Consider the following 22,534-nt stretch of genomic DNA (forward strand, 5'->3'; position numbering starts at 1 on the left):
TAAATTTTAGAACTAACCAAGGAAAAAAGTTTCCAAAAAAATTAAATTTTGAAAAAAATGTTATACCTACCGTTTTTGGATATTTTTCCTTTTTTGAAAATTTTTAATTTTTTTTTTCGATTTATGTAAAATTTAAACGGTCAATAAAGTGTTTTCAAATGTTAATTTAATAAAAATTTATTGAATTTCAGAATGTGGAGCAAATCGATTTAATAAGAGAAGCACCCATATGATGTTTGAAAAATAAAATCATATATCTAAAATAGTACTCATACACCACAGTGTACTAATATGTAATAATAAGAAAAACACAGCTATTTTGATTAAAAGAATTTAGCAACTGTTTTTTTTTAGTAAATGGCGAATCGATGCAGAAGAAAGGAGAGCAAAGGGACATATCCCCCGAATTAAATTTTGGTAGGGGCTATAATATAGAGCCGTAATTTATTTTTAAATATTAGTTTTTGGAAAAAAAAAATTGCGCACACATCGAACATTTTTCTATTTTTATCGATTGAACTTTGGAGCAGGACTTATACAAATTTTAATCTGTGCTATACGCTGCTGCTGCTTCTCAGTGTTATGATGTCACGCTCTATTTCAAAGAATTATTTTTTTTTTTTCGGTTGTAAATTGTCCCACTGTTGGCAGCTGTCACTAGTTTTAACCTTTAATATAAATTGTAAAATGATAGGAATTTCTTTACATCGACGAAACTTCCAGATTTTCAACAAATAATACTTATCTCTTTTTGAATAATGCTCTTGTAGCGTTATCCATTTCTTTTTCTCTAAAAATCCATCTTCTTTTTCCTTTAATAAAACAAAACTTTTCCAATAAATTTAAACATTTATTTAATTTATCAATATTTTATTATCAAAAATGATGTTTTTTTCGTTTCTTAAATACTTGTACGCGCGTTGTGACAATTCCTATACAATAATTTTATTTAATATTTTTATTATAAATTACAATTCTATACAAAATACAATAACTGGTTTGCTAACTGATATGGATTCTTTCTATATTAAAATCAACATTACATTACAGGATTCTTTTCAAAATTCGATTAAAAAAAATCCTTTCACATTCATTTATATTTTACAAAACTACACAGTTATATAATGTATTAGGTTTTCCATTTTCTTTTTTTTTTTATAATGCTCGATTTTTTTGTGCGATATGAGGTTAACAATGATAAAAGTTTATTACTTATTGGAAGCATTTTTTATTTCGTTCGTTTTGGTTTTACTTCTTTTATTTTTTTTCTTCTGGAATAATAATTAAATTGGATCCTTCTTAAATCCTAAAAAAACATGAATATTAAATACAAGGACCTACAACGGTTACACATTACACATATATAGAATTTACTTTTATTTTTATTTGTACATTAAAATATAATTTTAAATTTAAATAACTTAAATGTTAAAAAAAACGAACTCAACTTCCTTCTTATAACAGGTTTTTTTTACTTAAAATTAAAAAATAAAATATTTACAAAAAAAAATTGATATGATGACTGTTTATCTCTTTCTCTCCCTAAACCGAATGTATTGGATCGCAGGGTTTTTGAAATAATTTCAAAATCCCCTTAAAACACCCCGTACGACACGAACAGGGTTGTTCAAGAGGTGTTTCAACCAACAAAACAGGTTGTCATGATATGATACAATTTTTATTATCCACGTCACTCGTCGAATTCTGTTTCCTCTTCCGTTCATATGCAATGGCGTCATTTGGAACATACGAGACTCGAACTCCGCCATAATGTTTTCTCGCTGGAATTCTATAAACATATTCGTCCAAACTTGACGAACTCGAGGAACAAGTTGAACAAACACTCGAAGCATCTGTTGCATTCTCATAGACCGGTCGTTCATGTTTCGGTTGGGAGTTATGATGCGTTAGGTTTTTTTGATTTATTTGCATTTCCGAAGCACTACGATTTTGATTCCTCCGTCGTCTACGTCGGCGAGAGCTGGAATTGTCGGTGTAACTTTTTGACCGTGACATTGTATCATGTCCGCTATGGAATCGCACCTCTTTTGCAAGGTTCTGTGAGTGCTGATGATGTTGATGGTGATGGTTGTGATGTGGATGGTAGTTATTTTCATCATCTCCTTCGTCATCATCGTCATCAGCTGGACTACCCCGGGAATCATGTTCCAATTCGTTGTTGGCATTTTCGTTGTGGTCAATTTCTTCGTTGTCATTCTGAGTAAGCTCCTGAGTGCTCTGCGTCATTTCAGAGGCACTCGGAGAGTTGATTACTATTTTATCTATACTTTGGTAGCTGTGAGAGTCTTCGGCCTTCGATAACAATAATTCCGGTAGAGAAGAGGTTAGGTTTTGATCAGGAAAGTCAGTCCGTTCACTTGATCGCAGGTTATCCAGACTCACACCTAATTCGGACAGATCAATTGGCTCCCTTCTATGATCTTTTAGGGGGGAATCGTGGTCCAGAACTGACTTTTCCATATTCCGTTCAAGTATCAGTCTATCGAGATTTCTGTTAACGGAGTCTTTTTGGTTTGTATTGGACCTTCTACCAGCTCGGGGTGACTTCGCGCCTTCGGTATTCGATGAAGACCGTTTTGTCAGTCTTGGTCCCGGGCCTGAACTATCCGAAGGTGTTGGTGGTTCACCTTTACTGCATGCAATCGAACAATATATCGTTCCTCGTCGAGGAAGAAACGGTCTTCCAAGAAGTGAACACCGACATGTACAGCAGGAGAAACATTGATCCGTTGCATGCCAGTGCTGCCCATCATGACTCATTTGACCCTGATCTACCCCAATAACTTCCCCACAATAGTCACAGTACTCAGCAAACATAGTATCGAAGCAGGTTAGACAAAAAGGCTTTCCATCGCGCATAATGTACCGCTGGCCCCCAAGTTGATGGTCACATTCGAAACAGGCGAAATGTTTCATGTGCCATGTATTTCCCTCAGCTTCGGTACATTCATCGGAAAAGATAATCTACAAGTAAACAATGAATGCGTGTATATAAAAGACTCTGAGGAGTTTAAAGGTTTTCAATGAATTACCTCATCACAAGCTGAACATCGTGGTTTCATGGTTTCTGCATGATGCCTTCCACAAAATAAACTGCCATCCTTGTAAAAATATATCAAATCCACAAGGATTTCCTTGCAAACTGAACATACGAAGCATCCTGGATGCCAGCAAACATTTGCTCCAAGCCTCTGGGCAAATACAACAATATCACCGGGTGAAAGTTGGTCTTCACACTGCAAATAAAAAGTATAAAAAAATCCACTTTAGAGAAGCATTCAAAAATACAATGAAACGGTTTAAAAAAAAAGCCCCTAAGGAATCACAGAGTCCCAAAGCTCGTTAACTGTGCCATATACCTTCAACCGTTCAAAAAAATAAAGGTCTTTCCTCGAGCTATGAACGTGTAATATATTCTTCTTCTTTCCCCAGAAGTGCAATTCTCCTTAACCTAAATGATAATATTTTATTTTCCGCTTTGTTTAAACTTTTGTTTAAAAAAATAAGTAAAATTATCATCAAAATCATCAGCGAGAAAGTGAATAATGTCTAATAGCTGCTAATTAACAAAACCTAAGGAAAGAGAGTTAACAAACAAAAAGTTAATTGAGTCCTCGGCCCAGGATACCTACTTTACTCAAAATCTCTCCCTCTTTTCACCAAACAAATGGACTGGGTGATTACCCTTAACCTGCGAATGGCTTAATTTGAATGACCTCTCTTACCTTTTTGCTTGCATGAAAGAGAGAGAAAGAAAGATATAGGTCTTCGTGTATAATATGAATAGCCTCAAAGATTTCCAGACTATTTAACCTAAGTCATTTAAGGCTGGGAGGCACAAAAGTTTATACCTACTCTATACTCGCTTTTCCATACCTATAACGAAAGTAATTTACTCCTTAAACTTTAATAGCGAAGAGGGTTTTTTGTGAATGGCAAACTACTTAGTGTTTTCTTTCTCATCCTTCCTTCCTTAATTTTTTTTTCTCTTGTATCTTTAAGTCCTTTTTGAATTGAAGCTCCTTTTGCTGCAGGGATGTGCATGTAAATAAAAAATGACTAAAGTACCAGCTACCAGGGATAGAAGATAGGAGAGAATTTGGGATGAAAAGGCGGAAACCGCTTTCGAGGCTTCCGTATCCGCTATTAAATTTTCTTGAAGACAGATTTTACTTTGTGATAAAGACAAAAGGATGAATTGTTTTTTTTTTTTTTTTTGTCTATGAGAAAGGTTTTATAAGAAAGAAAGGAAAAGAAGTTTAGAATTTTTCAAAGATTTCTTTTGTTTTGTGTAACATCAATTCTTCAACAAAATTGATGTAACTTTGAATACTTGTCTTTTATTTATGATTTTTAAATTTATTTGATAGAGTTAAAGCACTTAAGTTAACTTTCATTCTTCTCATTGTGAGATAGAATAAATGACACGTTTAGAAAATACAATTTTTTTTTTTTTTTGGAAATTTTGAATTTTATTAAATAAATTTTTTTCGATTTAATGTGGTTGATTTTTAAAATGGTTGTACATAAAAAGGGAAATTATAACTGCAATTGTCTAGAAGTGTTTGGATAATAGGTCAGTATTTTTTCTGAATTTATTTCACTGTAGAAAAATTGAAGAAAAAACGTTGATAAAAACACTTTTTTTTACTTTATCTTGATTAAAATTGTGAGCTTTTCAGTGCAACAAAAATCTTTCTCATTTATTTTTTTCGAATATTCAATAATAATATTGAATATTAATGGAAACAAAATTGACTTACTGGATAAAATTAAAACTCTATGGTTTTTTTGTGTATATACGCTTGTAATGATTTAATTTTGTTTTTAAATCGAAAATTTGTTTTTTGGAAACCATCTCAAATTTACTGTCCGATCATTGGTTGCCAAAATGTTTATAATTAAATTTCTTCAAAGCCCTATTATCTCAGCAAAAAGGTAGAGGTCTTTAAAAGAAATTGGAGCATCTGGGCGATAAAAAGGTGAAGTAAAAAAAAAAGAAAATTTTTTTGCCAGAAATTTTCGAACAGTTGGGTAGGTAGTAAAAATAAAATAGTAAAAAAAATTAAAGTTCAGATCCAAAAACAAGACACTTGAAGCAATAATTTGCTTCAACTAGCATTTTTCTTCATTGAAATTTTTCTCAGTTTGAAATTTCGACATGCACTGAACCAAATCCTTACGTAAATACAACGAAAAAATTCGTTGAGCCAACGAAAATTTAATTAATTTTCAGCCGATGAAAAATTTAATTGGCTTAACGAAATGGCTTTCATACGTTAATGAAGAGCTTCATCAATCAAGGAAAACTAGTATTTCAATGAAATTTTTCCTAAAATTTTTTTATCGAGAATTAATGAATTTTTACATCATTTTACGAAATTTTTTCATCGATTAACGTAAAATTTAATTAACAGCGGTGATATTTTTCGTTAGTCAATATATTTTTTGATTAATTTATGAAAGGAACTTTCGTTAGCTAACAATTTTTTTCGTAAATTTTATGAATATTTTAACTAAATTACGAAAAAATATTTCTTTTTTTTAGTAGATTATACTTGCATTCTTACGAATTTTTTCGTTAACCTACGAAATTTTTCATTCATTTCATATAAAAAAAAAACCTGAAATTCAGAAAATCAGCTGAAAATAAAAAAAAACATATTTTGAATTTTTTAATAAATTGGCGTTTCGTCCCGCTGGAGCTCACTTGGATTTATCAGTTGACTTATCGTGAGACACCTTGTCAATACGCAAATATTTTTTATATTCAGCTCAACTTACATAGATTTTTAAAGAAAAACCTAATGTGAACTATATCCAGCAAGATTCAATTTTTAATCATTAAAACAGAAATGGACCCATACCCAAGTCTAACGATTTTTTTTGCGTTAACTGATGTATTTTTTCATAAGCCGATGTAATTTTTCATTAGTATACCTATAAAGAATTTTTATAAGTTTATGAAGATTTTCGTTAGTTAATGTTGAATTTCATAAGTTACTGAATTTCTTCGTTACTTAATATTAAAACTTTAAAGTTAGGAAAAAATTCTTATTTTTATTCTTTAAAATGAGTATGAAATTTTTCGTTAATCGATGAATCTTTTCATTAAATTGGATTTTTTAGCACTAAAAAGGGATAAAAAGTGTATGAAACGTTTTCATTAATTGTTGAAGGTTTTCATATTACGAAAAAATAAATATTTTCGTTGAGCCAACGAAAGTTTTGTTGGGCCAACGAAAATGTAGTGTATGAAACGATTTTCGTAATTTTACGAAATTTTTATTTTCAGTGTGGTTGGCTTTAAAAAATTCTTACTTTTTTTGTAGGCATGGTAGAAATATGATTGAAGCGTCATATAAAAGGTGAAATAATAATGATATAAGATTTATTATAGGTTGTCTTTTAAAAAATGGATTTAATGGCGTTAGAAGAGAAAAGAGATTTTTTTATGAAAACTAATTGGGTTAAAAAAATTCCAGTTCTTTTTGTAGATGTTGTATAGACATGGTCGATATAAATATTTTGAGCCGAAACAATAAGCTTTCATATGGTATAATATTGTAGGTTGTCATATAAAAAAAGTGACGGAATAAAAAAAGTTATATTTTTTCGAAACAAAAATAGTAAAAAGTAAAATACCCAAAAAAAAAAACAAGAAAAATAATGAAAATTATTCGTTGTTTACGTTTTTCTTCTTCGGAATTTTCAAAGTAAAATTATTATTTTTTAAACCGGTATTAACAGTAAGTATCTGCCACAATCGTTTTCTAATTTCTGATTTTTTTCTGCTAAAGCTGATTTCAACAAAAAAAATTTGATACCGTATCGTTAAAGTAACTTTCATATACATTTTTCACAAAATTTTCAAAACATATTTTAAATTTGATTTTTGGAGGAAAAATTTTTGTAATGCTGTTTAATTTTTTTTTGTATGTTAGAAAATTTTTAACCTACCTAAATTTTTTTTTTTAACGAATCTAACAATTTTCAAATATTTTTTTCTATAGAAGAAATAAAATAACATACATGTTCAAAATTTTTTTTAAAGTAATTTTTAAAACAGATATCTTAAATTTTTAATTCTATGAAATTCATTAATAAAAATCAAATTCTTATTTCATCCTCTTTTTGCGTCGAAATTGTTTTTGTTGTTTGTTTTGGATATTGTTTTTTACGTTAAAATGCGTTAAAATATTATGAGAACACATTGCATTTATTTGAATTTTTACTGTCGCATAGATATTGCGTAAAGGCTCAAATTGTTCTTACAGGTCTGTATTACGACCAATTGCTAAGAAATTAATGAAAAATATGAAATTTCTGAATTTTTTTTAATCCTTCATTTTTATCCACTAGTGTAATTTTCAATATTAAACCTCTGTCGGCACATGGGTGCGAATTTGGCAGGACAAAAATTAAAAGTGGTCACAAAAAAGTGTCTTTATAAGCGTGAAAATAAATTTTTTTTAAATTGTGAATACAATATTCGAATTCCTCGGAATATTCTACATCAATTTCATACATGATTCTTTATAAAACAGTGAGACCGAAAAAAGTTCTAGCGACATGAAAAAGTATAAACCAAATTCGCAAAAAAGAGGTGTGCCTACAGAGGGTTAAAAAAATAACAAGGATTCCTCCTATCATCTAGTTTTCTGTGTTGGATTCTTTTTAAGTTTTGTTTTCTTAATTATGAAGTTAAAATTTATTGACTTTTATGCGTGAATATTACAAGATCAGATTTGATTAAAAAAGGCTAAAATTCTTCAACAAAAACAAAAAATTTTGGTTTTGTACAAAAGTTACTATAGGTATTAACTCAATTTCTATATTAAATTGCAAGTACAAATTGAATGTTTTTTTTTTCGACTTTCCAAAGAATTCAAATCAGTGAATGTTTGTATTTTCATTTTCCACATAATTCAATTTGAAAATACCCATCTAAAATCTGTGACCTAAACTGCTTTGGTTAAATTGTGTTTTTTTTAAAGAAAATGTTATCTTCTCAAGAATGAACAATAAAAATCTCTGTAAAAAAAAAAAAAACTCAAAGGAAAAAAGGGACCGACTAACCAACCGGTCGCCTCGTTAAATACATTTTTCTCTTATTCGGTTCAATTGCGCACTCATGTGTACTGAAGTGAAGACGCTGTCATTTGGAACAATGAAGATAAGAATGGTTTCCCCACGAATCCACTGATGGAAGAATCCATAAAGAAAATGAAGAGCACAATGTCGTTCGAAACTATAAGATGGAAAAAAAAAGAAAACAGTCCCATGGTGGTGGGATTAAGTAGCCCTTTAACAATGTCAACGGGCCAGGCGGTGTTTCAGCAGGTTGATGTTTTCTTCTTTTTTCTTCTTTTTTTTTGGGAACCGAATTTTATGTACCGAAAGGTACGATAACGAGTCTCATTAATAATTCCAACGAATTTGGGGAGATTGGAAATGGAATCGAAAAGAACAAAAAAAAAAAAACGTGCAGAAGCGCCTTTTTTAAGGGTGTGCGGAAGAACAAAGTGTCGATGCTGTTTTAACAGGTTAAAGAGATAAAATAGATATGCGCATCAGACCTATTATATTGATTGTTTATTGAAGTTTATAAAAGGAAGTGAGCCCTTCCAATTGTTTGTCGACTAACAAAAGACAATGAGATAAATGTTTTGTATTATTTAACATTTCAACATGTTGTGTCATTTGTGTCATTTTGTAATGCATTCTCATTTGTTAAAAAAAAAGTAAATTGAGACTTGAGTAACAGATAAGAGTAATTATTGTAAGAAAACCAAATAGTACTACAGTGCATTTATGTGTTCATATTATGGGTGACCCAGCACTTTGTACCATCCCAAATTTGTTTTTTAATTCGATAGAGAATAGGCTGAATATCATAACCCTGATTGTTCCCACTCGTGAAATGTACCTTTAACGGTTGCCACTTCAAAATAAAAAATTGTAACCAAGATTGTAAATAAAAATGACCAAAATAACTTGTTTCTAAAAAACTTTAAACTAAAAAAAAATCATGTGTGCAATTCACACGTGGTTGAAGTGAAACCTTAAAAATCATTTAAAAAAAATCGAAAAAATATTACTTTTTTTTATTCCATCACTTTTTTTATATGACAACCTACAATAAATTTTATACCATCTGAAAGCTTATTGTTTCAGCTCAAAATATTTATATTGACCATGTCTACGTCTATATAACATCTGCAAAAAGAGCTAGAATTTTTTTAACCCAATTAGTTTTCATTAAAAAAAAACCAAAACAATCAATCTCTTTTCTCTTCTAACGCCATTAAATCCATTTTTTAAAAGACAACCTATAATAAAATTTATATCATAATTATTTCACCTTTTATATGACGTTTCAATCATATTTCTATCATGCCTACAAAAAAAGTAAGAATTTTTTAAAGCCAACCATATCGAAATTTCAAACTGAGATTACGGTACTTCCTCTACTGCTGGCTGGTCATCGGCAACAAATCTTCACAGGTGTTTTGAGGTATTTTTCAAGTTTTTCAATTAAAGATTATATAACTTGTAGAACACGTACCGTTATGTGTGATTTATTAAATTAAAGGTAATATTATCAGCATGCGTATTAAAGTTAAATAAATTTGTTATGTGCTCTAGTGCAAAAGATATAACGTGTTTAAAAACAGAACATCTTTTCACCGTTATCTCAGAATTTTGAATATGAAATTAATTGAAATTTTGCACAATCATAATTTATTTTAATTACCTATCTACTGTATAAATTTCATTCACCTATCTATTAAAACAAAAAAGTTATGATCAATTGATTTTTCATGTCGCTTTTTTTTCATCTTGTTTTAAATCACTACGATACTAAAGAAGTTTTCACTTCAAAACAAAATTATATAAAGAATATTCGTAAGGGACAATAGAACAGTAACCATAAATGGAGGGTTCACAGCTATAACAGACCAAGTCAATAAAAAATAAATTTAAATCTAGTAGGTACCACAACTTGCGCAAGGTTTAAGATCTGTCATTCGTTTTGTCAAAAAGTGTTTTGTTTCAAATTGTCAGTAAGTCAGTAAATTGTCATTTTTTGAGGACATGAAAATTGAAAGTAGATTTATACCTTATACGTGGCTTTCACGTGAATAAGCTTACACCCAGAAAAATTATATATCACCTTTCCCTTAGGTACTCTGAGCTCGAAAAGTTGTTTCCGTTCGGAAAACTCCCAGTATTTCGAACTTTATTTCTGGCTATATGCTCACATAAATTTTGGTGACACCCAAAAGAAAACTAGTCGAACAAAAATATTTCGGGTAAAAATTTTCACTGGAAACTAAAGATAGCTGATACCTACTTTGTTCATTTCTTTAGAAAAAATGAACATATGGAATAAAAAGTGACCAAATGACCAAGTGAATATAAAATGACCAATTTTGGTCATAAATGACCATTGTAGAAATTGTGCTACCTTTTGGTCGCCATCTTGGATATTAGTTTTTATTGAATATCTCGATTTCTGTTCATCCTATGTAAAAGTTGGTGATACGAAAAACGTATACAATTGAATTTTGCATCTTTTATGTTAAAAAAGTAAAAAAAAAAACAAAAAAACGTTTAAGTTTTGTGCACTTTTTATCAAAAATTAAAAAAAAAAACCTTCCGAGAAAAGATTACTTTTTTGTTAAAAAAAAATACCAAAAATGGCTTCAAAATCTACTAAACTTCGATGGCCTACATCTTCAAAAAATTTTCACGAAAAATGCTATTCCGCAAATGTTTTTTTTTTTTTCAAATATTATTGACAAACTTTGCTTGATGAAATGAACAAAATATTTTAAAACATATTAAACTTTAAAGGTGCCTACTTAAAAAAAGATCAAATGTCATCTTTAAAAATTAAAATATTTGTTTGGTGAAAGGAATTTCACAAAAAACCATCAAACCTTCATAAAATAAAATATTTTTGTTTTTTTTAAATTTCAGCGTGGTGAAACGAAATTTGGCAAGTATAAATCAGGACTCGGGTTTTAATATTTTAAAATTCTCATTAACGATTGTTACTTGTATGTACATTATATAAAAGGAAAAAGAAATACATTAAGAAACATTTATTTAAAAACTTTTCAATAACTTAAAAAAAACTAATACCCGACTACTCTTATAAAGATTTTCATACAATATTCCTATTCATAAAAAAATATTTTTTTTCGAGATTTTTTCAAGTTGGATTTTATTTTTTGGAGATTTTCTATCAATGTGATATTTTTTTTTTTCTTTGGAATTTGGTACGAATCCCTTAATATTAGTATAGGTATGTAAAAACGAGTAAAGTTAAAAGCTCGAAAAAGCTCAGTAGCTAGGAACTTTTCAAAAGCCTTTATTTTATGAGTATTTCAATCTTCTGTACAAATTTTCAATAATTTAATTACCTCTTTAAACTGTCACAACTTCTTATTCAATCTTTAACACAATACCCAATCTACTTGAATAATTTTTCGCTGATTTTAAAGAAACTTCATATCTTTTCAAAATTTTTTTAACAAAAGATTTCTATTCAGCTCTTGTCTTATAAAAAAAAATACTATACAACAATGAAAAAAATTACCCAACTAAACTCCAACTATACTGCGAAAAAATGCCGCAGAACTTTCAAAGAGCAGCAGCTAGCTGCTGCTCTCAATATATTAAAGTTTTCCTTTTTAATCAAATTTGCATTGTTAAAAGTACCAGACGCAGTCTTTGGCAAGAAAAAAAGTTATTAAAAAGTTTTTCCTTCCTTTTTTACTGAATAACAACCAACAACAGCTACAACTAATACCTATATAAAAGGAAGCAAAATTTTATACAAGTTTGGAATTTAGTCCCGTTTTCCCGTTCCGTTCGTGTTCTTTTTACACTCTTACCCCTTTGCATGGTCTCTCATCCGAAAGTAATCGCACTGCTCCACGACCAAGAGCTTCGCGTTTCCTTTGTGCTGAAAATATTCGCAATTCCTTTCGCTCTTCATCGCTCAACGAATGGCAATATCGAACCTTTAGTGGAAAAATGAAAAGAAAAAGAAAAAATAAAAGTTACTTTAAAGGATTTTTCAAGGATTAACATTTTTGTATATATGCGAGACGCGTCGTTCTTATTCTTTTTTAGAAAAAAAAAGTGCTTATAAATACAATAGCACAAGCTTAGATTACAATTTTTCAAGACTCTACTCACTTCGTTATCTTGCGGCGGGAGTTGATGCAACAATTGCTTCACTCGATACTTTTCGCCAGCGCTATTAACGTAAGGAACTTTATCGTCCGGAAGTTGCGAGAAATACAATCGAACCTGCAAAGAAAAGAGGAAAAATTATATTGGAATGTGTCGTGTCTCTGTGTTTCGGTGGGCTATAAAAGAGGGAGGACAAAAAGTTAGAAATGGTCCAAATTAGTTAGTTGCCTCTATCGGGCGTTTAATGACGCGAAAACTTTCTCCGCACAGTCAGAAAAAATAAAACAACCCAGCGGGAGGATGAATTAAATGCTCAAGACAGAGGAGGACTTAAAGTAGAGCAATTAATTTTCCTTCATCACGAGGAATACTGTTTTTTTTTTCCACCAGGGCCCTATTTCACCAACTACAAGTTACAAGCACAAATTTGTAACTTGTAGATCACAAGTACAAATTTGTACAATGGAATTCTGTTTCACAAAGTACAAATAAGTAATTCACAAATTTGTGATTATTGAGAAAAAAAATTACAACTTACTTTTGAAAACCACAAGTTTGTAGAATTACCGTTTCACCAAATATATTTTTTTCTTGTAAGTAACAAGTTTCTCTCACAAACTTGTAAAGCTCTTTTAAGTCTAAGCGGTGACCGTTGAGTTACTTAACTCGTAAAGACAGAGGTTAAAATTGTTTTCAAATGAAAACTAAGTTGATATTGAATATGAAAAAATAGGATTGCCATTTTTAAAACTTAAGCAACCCTATTTTAAACGAAAAATTCTCAAATAACTAATACTGTCATATCTTAGTTGTTAAATCAAATAACAACATTTTTTAAAAGCCAAACTAAATTGTAAATATATATTAAGATTTTTTTATTGCTAGATTATTTTTATATATATTATTTTATCATGACATCCATGGATTTATATAAGTAAAACAAATAGGGTAAAATAATAAAATTGTAAAGAGTGAGGAAAATTAATAAAATAATTTAAGGAATGAAGAACTACAAATATGAGAAAAAAAACAAGCCTCTTTGATCAAAAGAGAACGAATTTTTACATACTTTAGAGGCAGGTTATAGCGATCAGGAAAATTTTTTAAACAGATATTTTGTGATGTTTTCATTCGATTTGAAACACAAATGCTATAGGTACCAATTTCTAAAGCATTTGTTTTCCATTACAAATTCAAAAAAAAAAAAAAATATTTATTACAAATAAAAAAACGCCTTAAGAAAATATTTATTGCAAACAAAAAAATTTGCTTTAAAAAAATGTAATTGCAACTGAAAAATATATTAAAAATTTTTTTTAAGGCAATTTTTTTTTTCACTATGAAATTTTTTTACTTGCAATAAATGATATATTTTTAAATTTCAAATGTATTTTTACAACCTTGAATAATAATAATATATAGCTTTTATTAAAATAATAATAATGGCCATCGGCGTAAAGCCATTTTAAACACTTTAATCACGCTCAGAGTTGGGTAATCGAATCGTTAATTACATTACATGTAATTACAGGGTAATTGCATTGTAATCGAATTACTTTCCCATTACAATGGAAATGTAATTCGAAATGCAATTACAATTAAATTACCGTGTAATTTTATTGTAATTACATTATGAAATTACAAAAGTAATTGCATTGTAATTAAATATTTTGGAATTTTTAAGTAATTATATTGTAATTGAAACTCTGAAATTAATTTCTAAATTAAATTAAACATTTTATTTTAGTCAAATGAAACAAAATCATTCAATAAATTAATTAATATTAGCTGTGTTTTATTATTCCCGTGATCTAGATCAGATCATTTTATTTGTTAGCTATACAATAACAAAGCAAGATCCTGCTTTTTTTTGTAAGAGAAATGAAAACAATATGATTTGATCTGGATCACGAGAATAATAAGACACAGCAATTATCATATTACGCGAAAAGTTACAGTAAAATTACTGGTAATTTATTATTGCTTTAAGCAAAACAAACTTTTCAAAGTTTGTGTCCGATAACTTATTTCACCGCAGCGCATTTATTATGCCCGCAAATGAAGAAAATCTTTCAATGGGAGCGACGACGGTTGAAGTATTGTGTTGTACATCAGGAACAATAGCTTTGCAACTTGCTACATGCAATTTCCCACATGCAACTTGGCACATGCAACACATGGAACTTGCCACATGCAACTTGCCACATGCAACTTGCCACATGCAACTTGCCACATGCAACTTGCCACATGCAACTTGCCACATGCAACTTGCCACATGCAACTTGCCACATGAAACTTGCCACATGCAACTTGCTACATGGAACTTGCAACTACATGGAACTTGCAACTTGCCACATACTATATCTCGGAATTTTGAAAAAAATGAAAAATTTTTTTTTGATGCCCAAAGGTAGCGGGGACTCCAACCTACATTTGGGTACAACTCCTATCCCTGTAGGTGCACGCGTTTTCAAACCGGGAGAACTTAAAGGTCAAACAAAAGTTAAGCCCGATTCTGAAAAAATAGGCATGATGCGGTGGTTTAAAATGGAAGATGATTTTTTAAAAATCTGACAATGTGCAAAGCGTAGGCCCATGACACAAGCTATCATTTGGCATCACTCCCAAAAATTGCTCTCAAGCGGTTAAGCTTCGCGGAGCGTTGAAAGGTTCGGGGATTTTTCGAAAAAAAATTTTACCCCAACTTTCAAACGCAATTATCTCGGAATTTTGAACAAAAACCAAAAACCGGATTATACCACTATTGGGTAGCTGAGAATATAACCTTTCATATGGCACCACCCCCATGTCTCTAGGTCAAAGCGTTCAGCTCCCAGAAGCTTTTTCGCGCCCCCAACTTCCAACTATATCGGAATTTTGAAGAAAAAAAATGAATACAAAATTTTTGATGCCCATAGGTAGCGGGGACTCTAACCTACATTTGGGTACAACTCCCATCCCTGTAGGTCCACCCTTTACATGTGGCATGTGGCATAGTTTTTCTTTGAAATGTTGAAGGTTTAGATTTTGGTTTTATTTTGTTTTTAAAATATAATTACTTTAAAATTACAATTTTAATTACAATGCAATTACTTTTGTAATTTCATCGTTTTAATTACAATAAAATTACACGGTAATTTAATTGTAATTGCATTTCGAATTACATTTCCATTGTAATGGGAAAGTAATTCGATTACAATGCAATTACTCCACTAGTAATTGCATTGTAATTAATTAGTAATTAATTACAAATGTAATGATTACTCCCCAACTCTGATCACGCTAAATACGGTTTTTACAAACTTGTAACAAAAATGACATACGTCTTGACTCTTGTAGAAAATTTTCACAAATAAACAGAAACTTGTAACTTTTTTTTTTTTGGTGAAACAGAAACCCACAAGAAACTTGAAAGCTCACAAATTTGTTACTTGTAAAATACAAGTTTCGGTGAAACAGAAAATGGATTTTTTCACAAATTTAAAATTGTAGATTACAAGTACAATTTTGTGATCACAAGAAACTGGTGAAACAGAATTTCGCGATTTTTTCACAAATATTGTGAAAATTACTTGTAATTACAAATTTGTAAGTTGGTGAAATAGGGCCCAGACGGCGCGGCAGTAGTAGCGGCTTGCTACCATCATAGGCCAACCGGTTAAGGGGGCATTGCTTTGGTCGCATGGTCATGAAGAAATCCGACTTTAATGTGAGGCGCTTAATCAAGTACTCAATGATGAAGTGATATGGGGTGGATATACACAGTTTGACTGAATACCAGCAATTGCTCGTATACTCGAGTGTGGTACCTTACCTTCTACAAGTTGACATGTTGATTGTACCAGAGTGCATGGGTCTTTCATGCTTCAGGCTTTTTTGTTTGGCCTCACGCCCAAAAGAAAGTTAATAGCATTGAGTGCAACCATATGGAGGATTTTGATTTCTCTGACCAAATATTATTAAATGCCCGATGGCAAAGTTAGCTTGAACACTATAAATGTTCATGCACAAGCTCATGCATGGTTATGTTGTCGGATGTTAAAAGCGAGTAACGAGTGTTTTTTTTTGCAAACAGTTTAATGGCCTCGACTGGGAATTTTTTTTAAATTTTTTTGTTGAACTTTCGATCGAAGCTAATCCGATGCACTTTGGTTACCCCTTTTTTTTTGGAGAGTGCATAACACCAGAAGAACAAGCTCACGATATTTTAAAGTTATGGATTATTGGGTTGTGGCTTGAATTTAATAATTGTTTCAGGAGTAACTCATATTAAGGGGTTATAAGATGGCATAGATATGGAAGTTAAATCGATAAAGAGCCAAGAAAAATTGAATTTTTTCATGACTTTTTAGGACTTAAATGATTCTACTGTCTTAACAGACCTATACAGAGGTTTTTCCCTCTTTTTTCAATATTTTTGAAAATTATTAAACTGTATTCATTTGATACAGAAATCGAAATTGCTTACTTACGACACTGGAATAATATGTGTGGGCCAATCTTATCAAGATATAGTTGTAGTACGTTGGAATTATTTATACCTACAGTCTTGTGGATTTTGGAACTGGAACCCCTTTTTAACAACTAAATGGAAGGGATCGCTTATAAAATATTTCTCGGCCTAGTTCAAAATGAATTGACTTATTGCTGTGATATTTCAACGGGAGTGGGTCATAATTCTGCTTGTCAAAATTCTGTACGACAAAATTCTGTTTGGTCCAAATAGGGTTGGGGTCAAAATTCTGACGGGGTCAAAATTCTTTTGTCAAAATTCTGCTTTCAAAATTCTGCTTTACAAAAATTCTGCTTTCAAAATTCTGCTTTTCAAAATTCTGTTTTTTAAAATTCTGCAAAAAATTAAAAAAGGGTTTGGAAAATGTTTAAAAGCGCGGCTTTTTAACATTTTCCAAACCCTTTTTTAATTTTTTGCAAAATTCTGTAAAATCATCTTCTTGAAAAATTATCTGTTTATTTGATTACTTACCTACATAATTTGCATTCTTTGAATGTATATTAATTTTTGTTTTATAAATGAATAAATTTGAAAATATTAAGAAAAGGTTTTGAATACTAAACATTTATGAAAATAATTAAAAAATTTTTAATTTGTCAAATAAAGATGAATATTCAAAAATTTAAATAAGAAAAGGAATATGTATCTTGTATCAAACAACATCGGTTCCAATAAGTTATAGATTTTATTTGAAAGAAAGTCAGTCTATGCATTTTAAAAAATATTTGCGACACTTAAACAAAAAAATTTAGGAAAGTGCCAATGTTGAATTACATTAATGAGGTGTATTTTTCTTTAGTCAGCACATATGCTACAAAAAAAAAAAAAAAAACAGAATTGGCAGAATTTTTTTGTTCAAGTATAATTCTAGCAGAATTTTGAAAAGCAGAATAGAAAAAAAGCAGAATTTTGAAAAACAGAATTTTCGTTAAAAAGGCAGAATTTTGAAAAGCAGAATTTTGAAGCCAGAATTTTTCACAAAAAATCCACAAAAAGAAGGTTTTTTCGTAGGTACTTACAACTAGATATAACCCCTTAAATGAAAATAGAAAATAAATCTACCATTTCCAAAATTTTTCAAATACAAAAAACTATTGCGATCAGACTAGAATCTGCCCATTCAATAGTAAAAATGAGTAAACTGTAGCTTCAACGTTAAGTTCCTCCATTTACTTGAATAAAAAAAAAACAACGCCAAACAGCACTCTGGTGCTTTTATATTTGCCTGAGAATCTTTCTCCCATATAAGAGAATCAAATCCCCAAAGTTATGATTAAGTTAATTTTTTCCGACATATACGCAACTCAGCAGAATGTCTTTGTTAAACTAAGATTAATAAATGGAATTGCGCAAACTTTCCCATAGGGAGCGCATTAAATTAAAAAGCAGAATTTTGAAAAGCAGAATAGAAAAAAAGCAGAATTTTGAAAAACAGAATTTTCTTTAAAAAAGCAGAATTTTGAAAAGCAGAATTTTGAAGCCAGAATTTTGACCCGATCCCGTCCAAATACTGTAAGACCATAATTGTGTATGTCATTATTCTGTAAATACAAAATTCTGTTTGTCAAAATACTGTATGAACAAAATACTGACTTGCAAAATTCTGTTTTGTAAAATTCTGTACGGCAAAATACTGTATTTCCAATACAAAACACAATAACTACTAGCTTTAAATTCAATTATTGACAATTAAGTTGTAATTTTATACAAACTAATTATGAAAGTAAAAGTAAATCAATTCTAGGAACACAAATCAAACTTTTCTTAAACATACAAAATACAACAAAAAACTGTCAAAATCCATATAAATTTAATTTTTTTGCAATCCGTTTTAGGTATGCAACGTGGTTTAATTCAGATTGTTTTTTAAATAGGTGTAGAGTTTTGTTTTCTCTCTCCTTTTTCCGTAGCTCCTAATAAGGTACCTGGATCTGGATTAATCAGTATTAGAAGCTTGTCTCTTTATTAAGTTGATCTTTAAGAAATTCATAATAAAACCTCTTTTAAAAAAATCTGTATTTCAAAATTATGTAAAAATGATCTAAAAAATATTGTTATCAAAAGGATATTTTTTACAGTATTTTTACAGAATTTTGATGCACAGAACTTTGATGTACAGAATTTTGACATACAGTATTTTGGCATACCTACACTATTTGAATACAGAATTTTGCAAAACACAGCATTTCGACCACAACCCTATTTCAACACGAAAATTTAAAAAAAATACACACATCTTTAAAAACAGATAAAAACTCTGAAATTTTTGAAACAAAATTAATCATTTTGTGCTAGTCTGGTACTGATTAGCGACAAGAAAAGCGCAGATGTGCCTTTTTTTTGCTATAATTACAAAGCAAACATTTTTTGCAATTGAAATTATGTTATCATTCATCATATTATTTCTAAAAGTTTTTAACTCTTCAGTTTTTTTTTTTTTTTTTCTGTGTAGGGGAGAGTGGGGCCAAATGTAACACTTTTTTCTAAAATCGATGGTTCTCCTACAAATTTGAAAGTGGGTCAACCAGACCTTTTTTAAATTAAAGACCCATGTTTTAGCTCCAAGATCCATCATAAAAATTTAGCAAAACATAACGGTAATGTTGAAAAATAAAGCTTCCAAAAAAAAAATCGTGTTGTTTCAACTTACCCCTCATACGGGGCAAAGTGTAACACATACCGGGGTAGGTTGTACCAAGAACTAAAAATAAGAGAAAAATACCTTTATTTGTTTATATTTATTTATTTTTAATTAATAACAATAAAAACAAACCTCAGTCATGAAATTTTGGTGCAAATTTGTAAAAAGTGGAGCAAATCCAAGATTTCCAGAGAAAATTTGACAGTAGTCTTAAATAAAAGTTATTCGAATTCATAAATTGTTTTATAAGCTTTATGAATTCAAGTGGTGGTTCAAAAATGTGTTTCCAATTTCAAAATAAATACAAATTCAATTACAAGCATTCATATTCAGGGTTGTTAATTATATTAGGTAAACAATTTTTCAGTATAGGTAGGTTTTTACATGGTACAACTTGCCCCGGAAAAATGTTACAACTAGCCCCAGCATGAAATTTGGCACATAAAATCAATTTAAAAAAAAAGCGAAACTGATATAGACATAACATATACACGCAATTTGAGCCAAAACACAGTTGCATATAACAAAAAAACACTTAGCACTCTATCTTTTTCGGGTAAAGAGGTAGACAAAAAATAAAATTTAAAAAAAAAGTTACAAACATGCATTTTTTGGGCACCACTAGTGTAACTTCTCACCCTGTCGTCTAATCTTCATCTGAAGAAAATGTGCCGGTAGATATGCAAAAATTGAGCATTTTTCTCCTTTACGCGTTTCTTAATATTGAAAGGAACATCGCTTTTTTTAGCTGTTAATTCTTACCCCTGTTACATTTAGCCCCACTCTCCCCTACATATTTCATTTTTTTTTTTAATCAGCAATTTTTTTGAAATTTTGTTTTTTAAATAGCACACGAAATTATATTGAGTTTTTAATTTAAAAAAAATTATTTTTTGAAAAAAAAAAAATAAAATAATAGGTAGATACCTAATAACTGGTCAACAAGGTTCTTGTTACAGACACCAAGATAGGTATACTTTTCTATCCAAAGTCATACAAATTCTATCCCGTTGGAAATCGAAAATGCCGCTTTTTACCAGTTTTCGAGGTTATTTATTATAGCATTTGGTTATTTGTTTTAAATAAATTTGTAACATTTTCTAAAAGAACTACATTTTGTCTATCTTAATCCGTTTAAATCTTTTAAATATCTCTTTTCTTCTTCGAGAAATGTTAAGTTGAAATCAACGTGTTTTGTATATCTCATGTTTATTTGTTTTTAATAACAAAAATCTCAAAAAGTTCTGAACCAATCGCTTTCAAATTTTGACATTTTCAACTCTATTCTTATTTAAATTTTTAGAAACATTATTGTTATTATTTATAAAAACTGTTTTACTTTAAACAATTGCTTAAATTTGGAAAACATGTTCAAAAACCATGTTTGTATTTGTCTTATAGCTGTCAAATTTGTGTCTAAATATAGATGGTCTTATAGTAGAGTAACCAAAGCATATTATTAGGGAACCCGGCCGAACAGCTCTGATTTTGACGATTTTTTTTTCAAACGTAGGTAATTAAAAATACTTTGAAGTCTATAGATTAAAAATTGCCGGTGTTGCCGTATTGTTTTTTAAAATTAAAATTAAATTTTTTTTTAACAAAACCATTTTTTTGCTTAAATTTCATAAAACAAATGATAGCAAAAGATTCTCTAGGTAATTTAAGGAAAATATATAAAAGGCAGTAAGGGACAATCTTCCATCGTTTAAGCGATAAATGCAATTTTCTAACATTCTGACCTCAAACACAAAAAAAATATTTTGAAAACAACGGCAACAACTAAAATATTTTAAATTACATTTTTAAAAAGACAAAAGCTCATTCTTATCTCTTAAATTTAAATCCACTAAATTTAATCAAGACTTTTTGAAAAAATGGTCCTCAAACTCAGAATTAAAAAAAAAAATGTTATTAGAAAAATTTAAAATGACTTTTTTCCAAACTTTTTCTAATAAAATATGAATTTATTTTAAAAAAATTTTTGGCCATAAATATTATCAGTTGAATTTCGAAGCAAAAAAGGTAAAATATATCACACTTTTGAAAAAAATAACTGAAAAATTACTTCAATTTCAATGTTTTTTTTTTTATTAAAACTGAATTTTTGCATTGAAATAATTAATTTTCTCAAAGACTGTGGTAAATAGGAACTTTAAATTTTTGCTATTTAACTTTCAACAGTAAGGGTTATTAAATGAATAAAAAAATAATTTTATGTTTAGATGTTGAACTTTAAAAAAAAAATAAGTTATATTTTTTTCAAAACTTTTATTAAAAAAAGTTCTTCGAAAATGAAATACTTTTTAATTTTTTTCATAAACCGTAATACATATTGACATTTCCTTTTATAATTTGAAATCATAATAAATGCGGCCAAAAAAATTTGAAAATAAATGCATTTTATATTACGAAAAAGTTTAAAAAACGACATGTTAAAATTTTTTCAATAATTTTTTTTTTTCAAAAATCTGAGTTCAATTACCATTCTTTCAAAAGCCGTTCATTCAATTAACTTAATTTTAATTTTAATAATTAATCTATAGACTTTAAAGTATTTTTAATTACCGACGTTTGAAAAAAAAGATCATCAAAATCTAAGCTGTTCGGCCGGGTTCCCTAATATTGCCAATTTTTGATCTTTAGTTACTCCACTATTAACTTCAAATAGTTTGATATTTATTTTTATTAAATAAAGCATATTTCTCAAAATTTGAAAAGTTAAGCAGTGTTTAAGTACACAAAATTCTAATAAATATGCCTGTAAATCTTTCAGCAGGAAAAGAAATTAAACTTATTTGTCTTACAAATAAAAACCTTATTTTATTTTATAAAATGTTCCCATAAAAATAATAAAATTGACAGTTAATTTTACAAGCGATTAAGCGAAATTCAATCAGAAAACATACTGTATTAAAGTGGCTTACACTTTATTTGAATTGGAAATTCACGATAAATTGAAATGTCGTCGCATAAAAAAATTCTTAAATTAAATGAATTCTTTAAAATTGAAACATTCAAGAAAGAAGTAAAAGATTTATTTACTTTAAAACTGATGTCATCTTGGCTGGCAAACAAAACCATGCAGAAATCTATTAAATTTAATACAGATTCTATTTGTTTTTAGCATGTCTTTTTTTCTCTGTGTA

The 22,534-nt window shown here is 29.4% G+C and overlaps 1 protein-coding gene across 2 annotated transcripts in view; it reads right to left on the reverse strand.

Moving 5' to 3' along the window:
• Positions 1 to 1,267: 1,267 nt before the first annotated feature.
• Positions 1,268 to 22,534, reverse strand: part of LOC129921209 (protein espinas) — a 63,521-nt gene continuing 42,254 nt past the window's right edge. For both annotated transcript variants that reach the window (XM_056002945.1, XM_056002944.1), the window contains exons 3-6: positions 12,235 to 12,348; positions 11,928 to 12,056; positions 3,054 to 3,257; positions 1,268 to 2,985 (exon numbers count right to left, since the gene is read on the reverse strand). In XM_056002945.1, the coding sequence (XP_055858920.1) occupies positions 1,660 to 2,985; positions 3,054 to 3,257; positions 11,928 to 12,056; positions 12,235 to 12,348 (1,773 nt within the window). In that variant the 3' untranslated portion in view covers positions 1,268 to 1,659. The remainder of the gene's footprint in view (positions 2,986 to 3,053; positions 3,258 to 11,927; positions 12,057 to 12,234; positions 12,349 to 22,534) is intronic.

The sequence above is a fragment of the Episyrphus balteatus genome, chromosome 1 (assembly GCF_945859705.1).
Source record: "Episyrphus balteatus chromosome 1, idEpiBalt1.1, whole genome shotgun sequence".
In the NCBI taxonomy this organism is placed as follows: Eukaryota; Metazoa; Arthropoda; class Insecta; order Diptera; family Syrphidae; genus Episyrphus; species Episyrphus balteatus.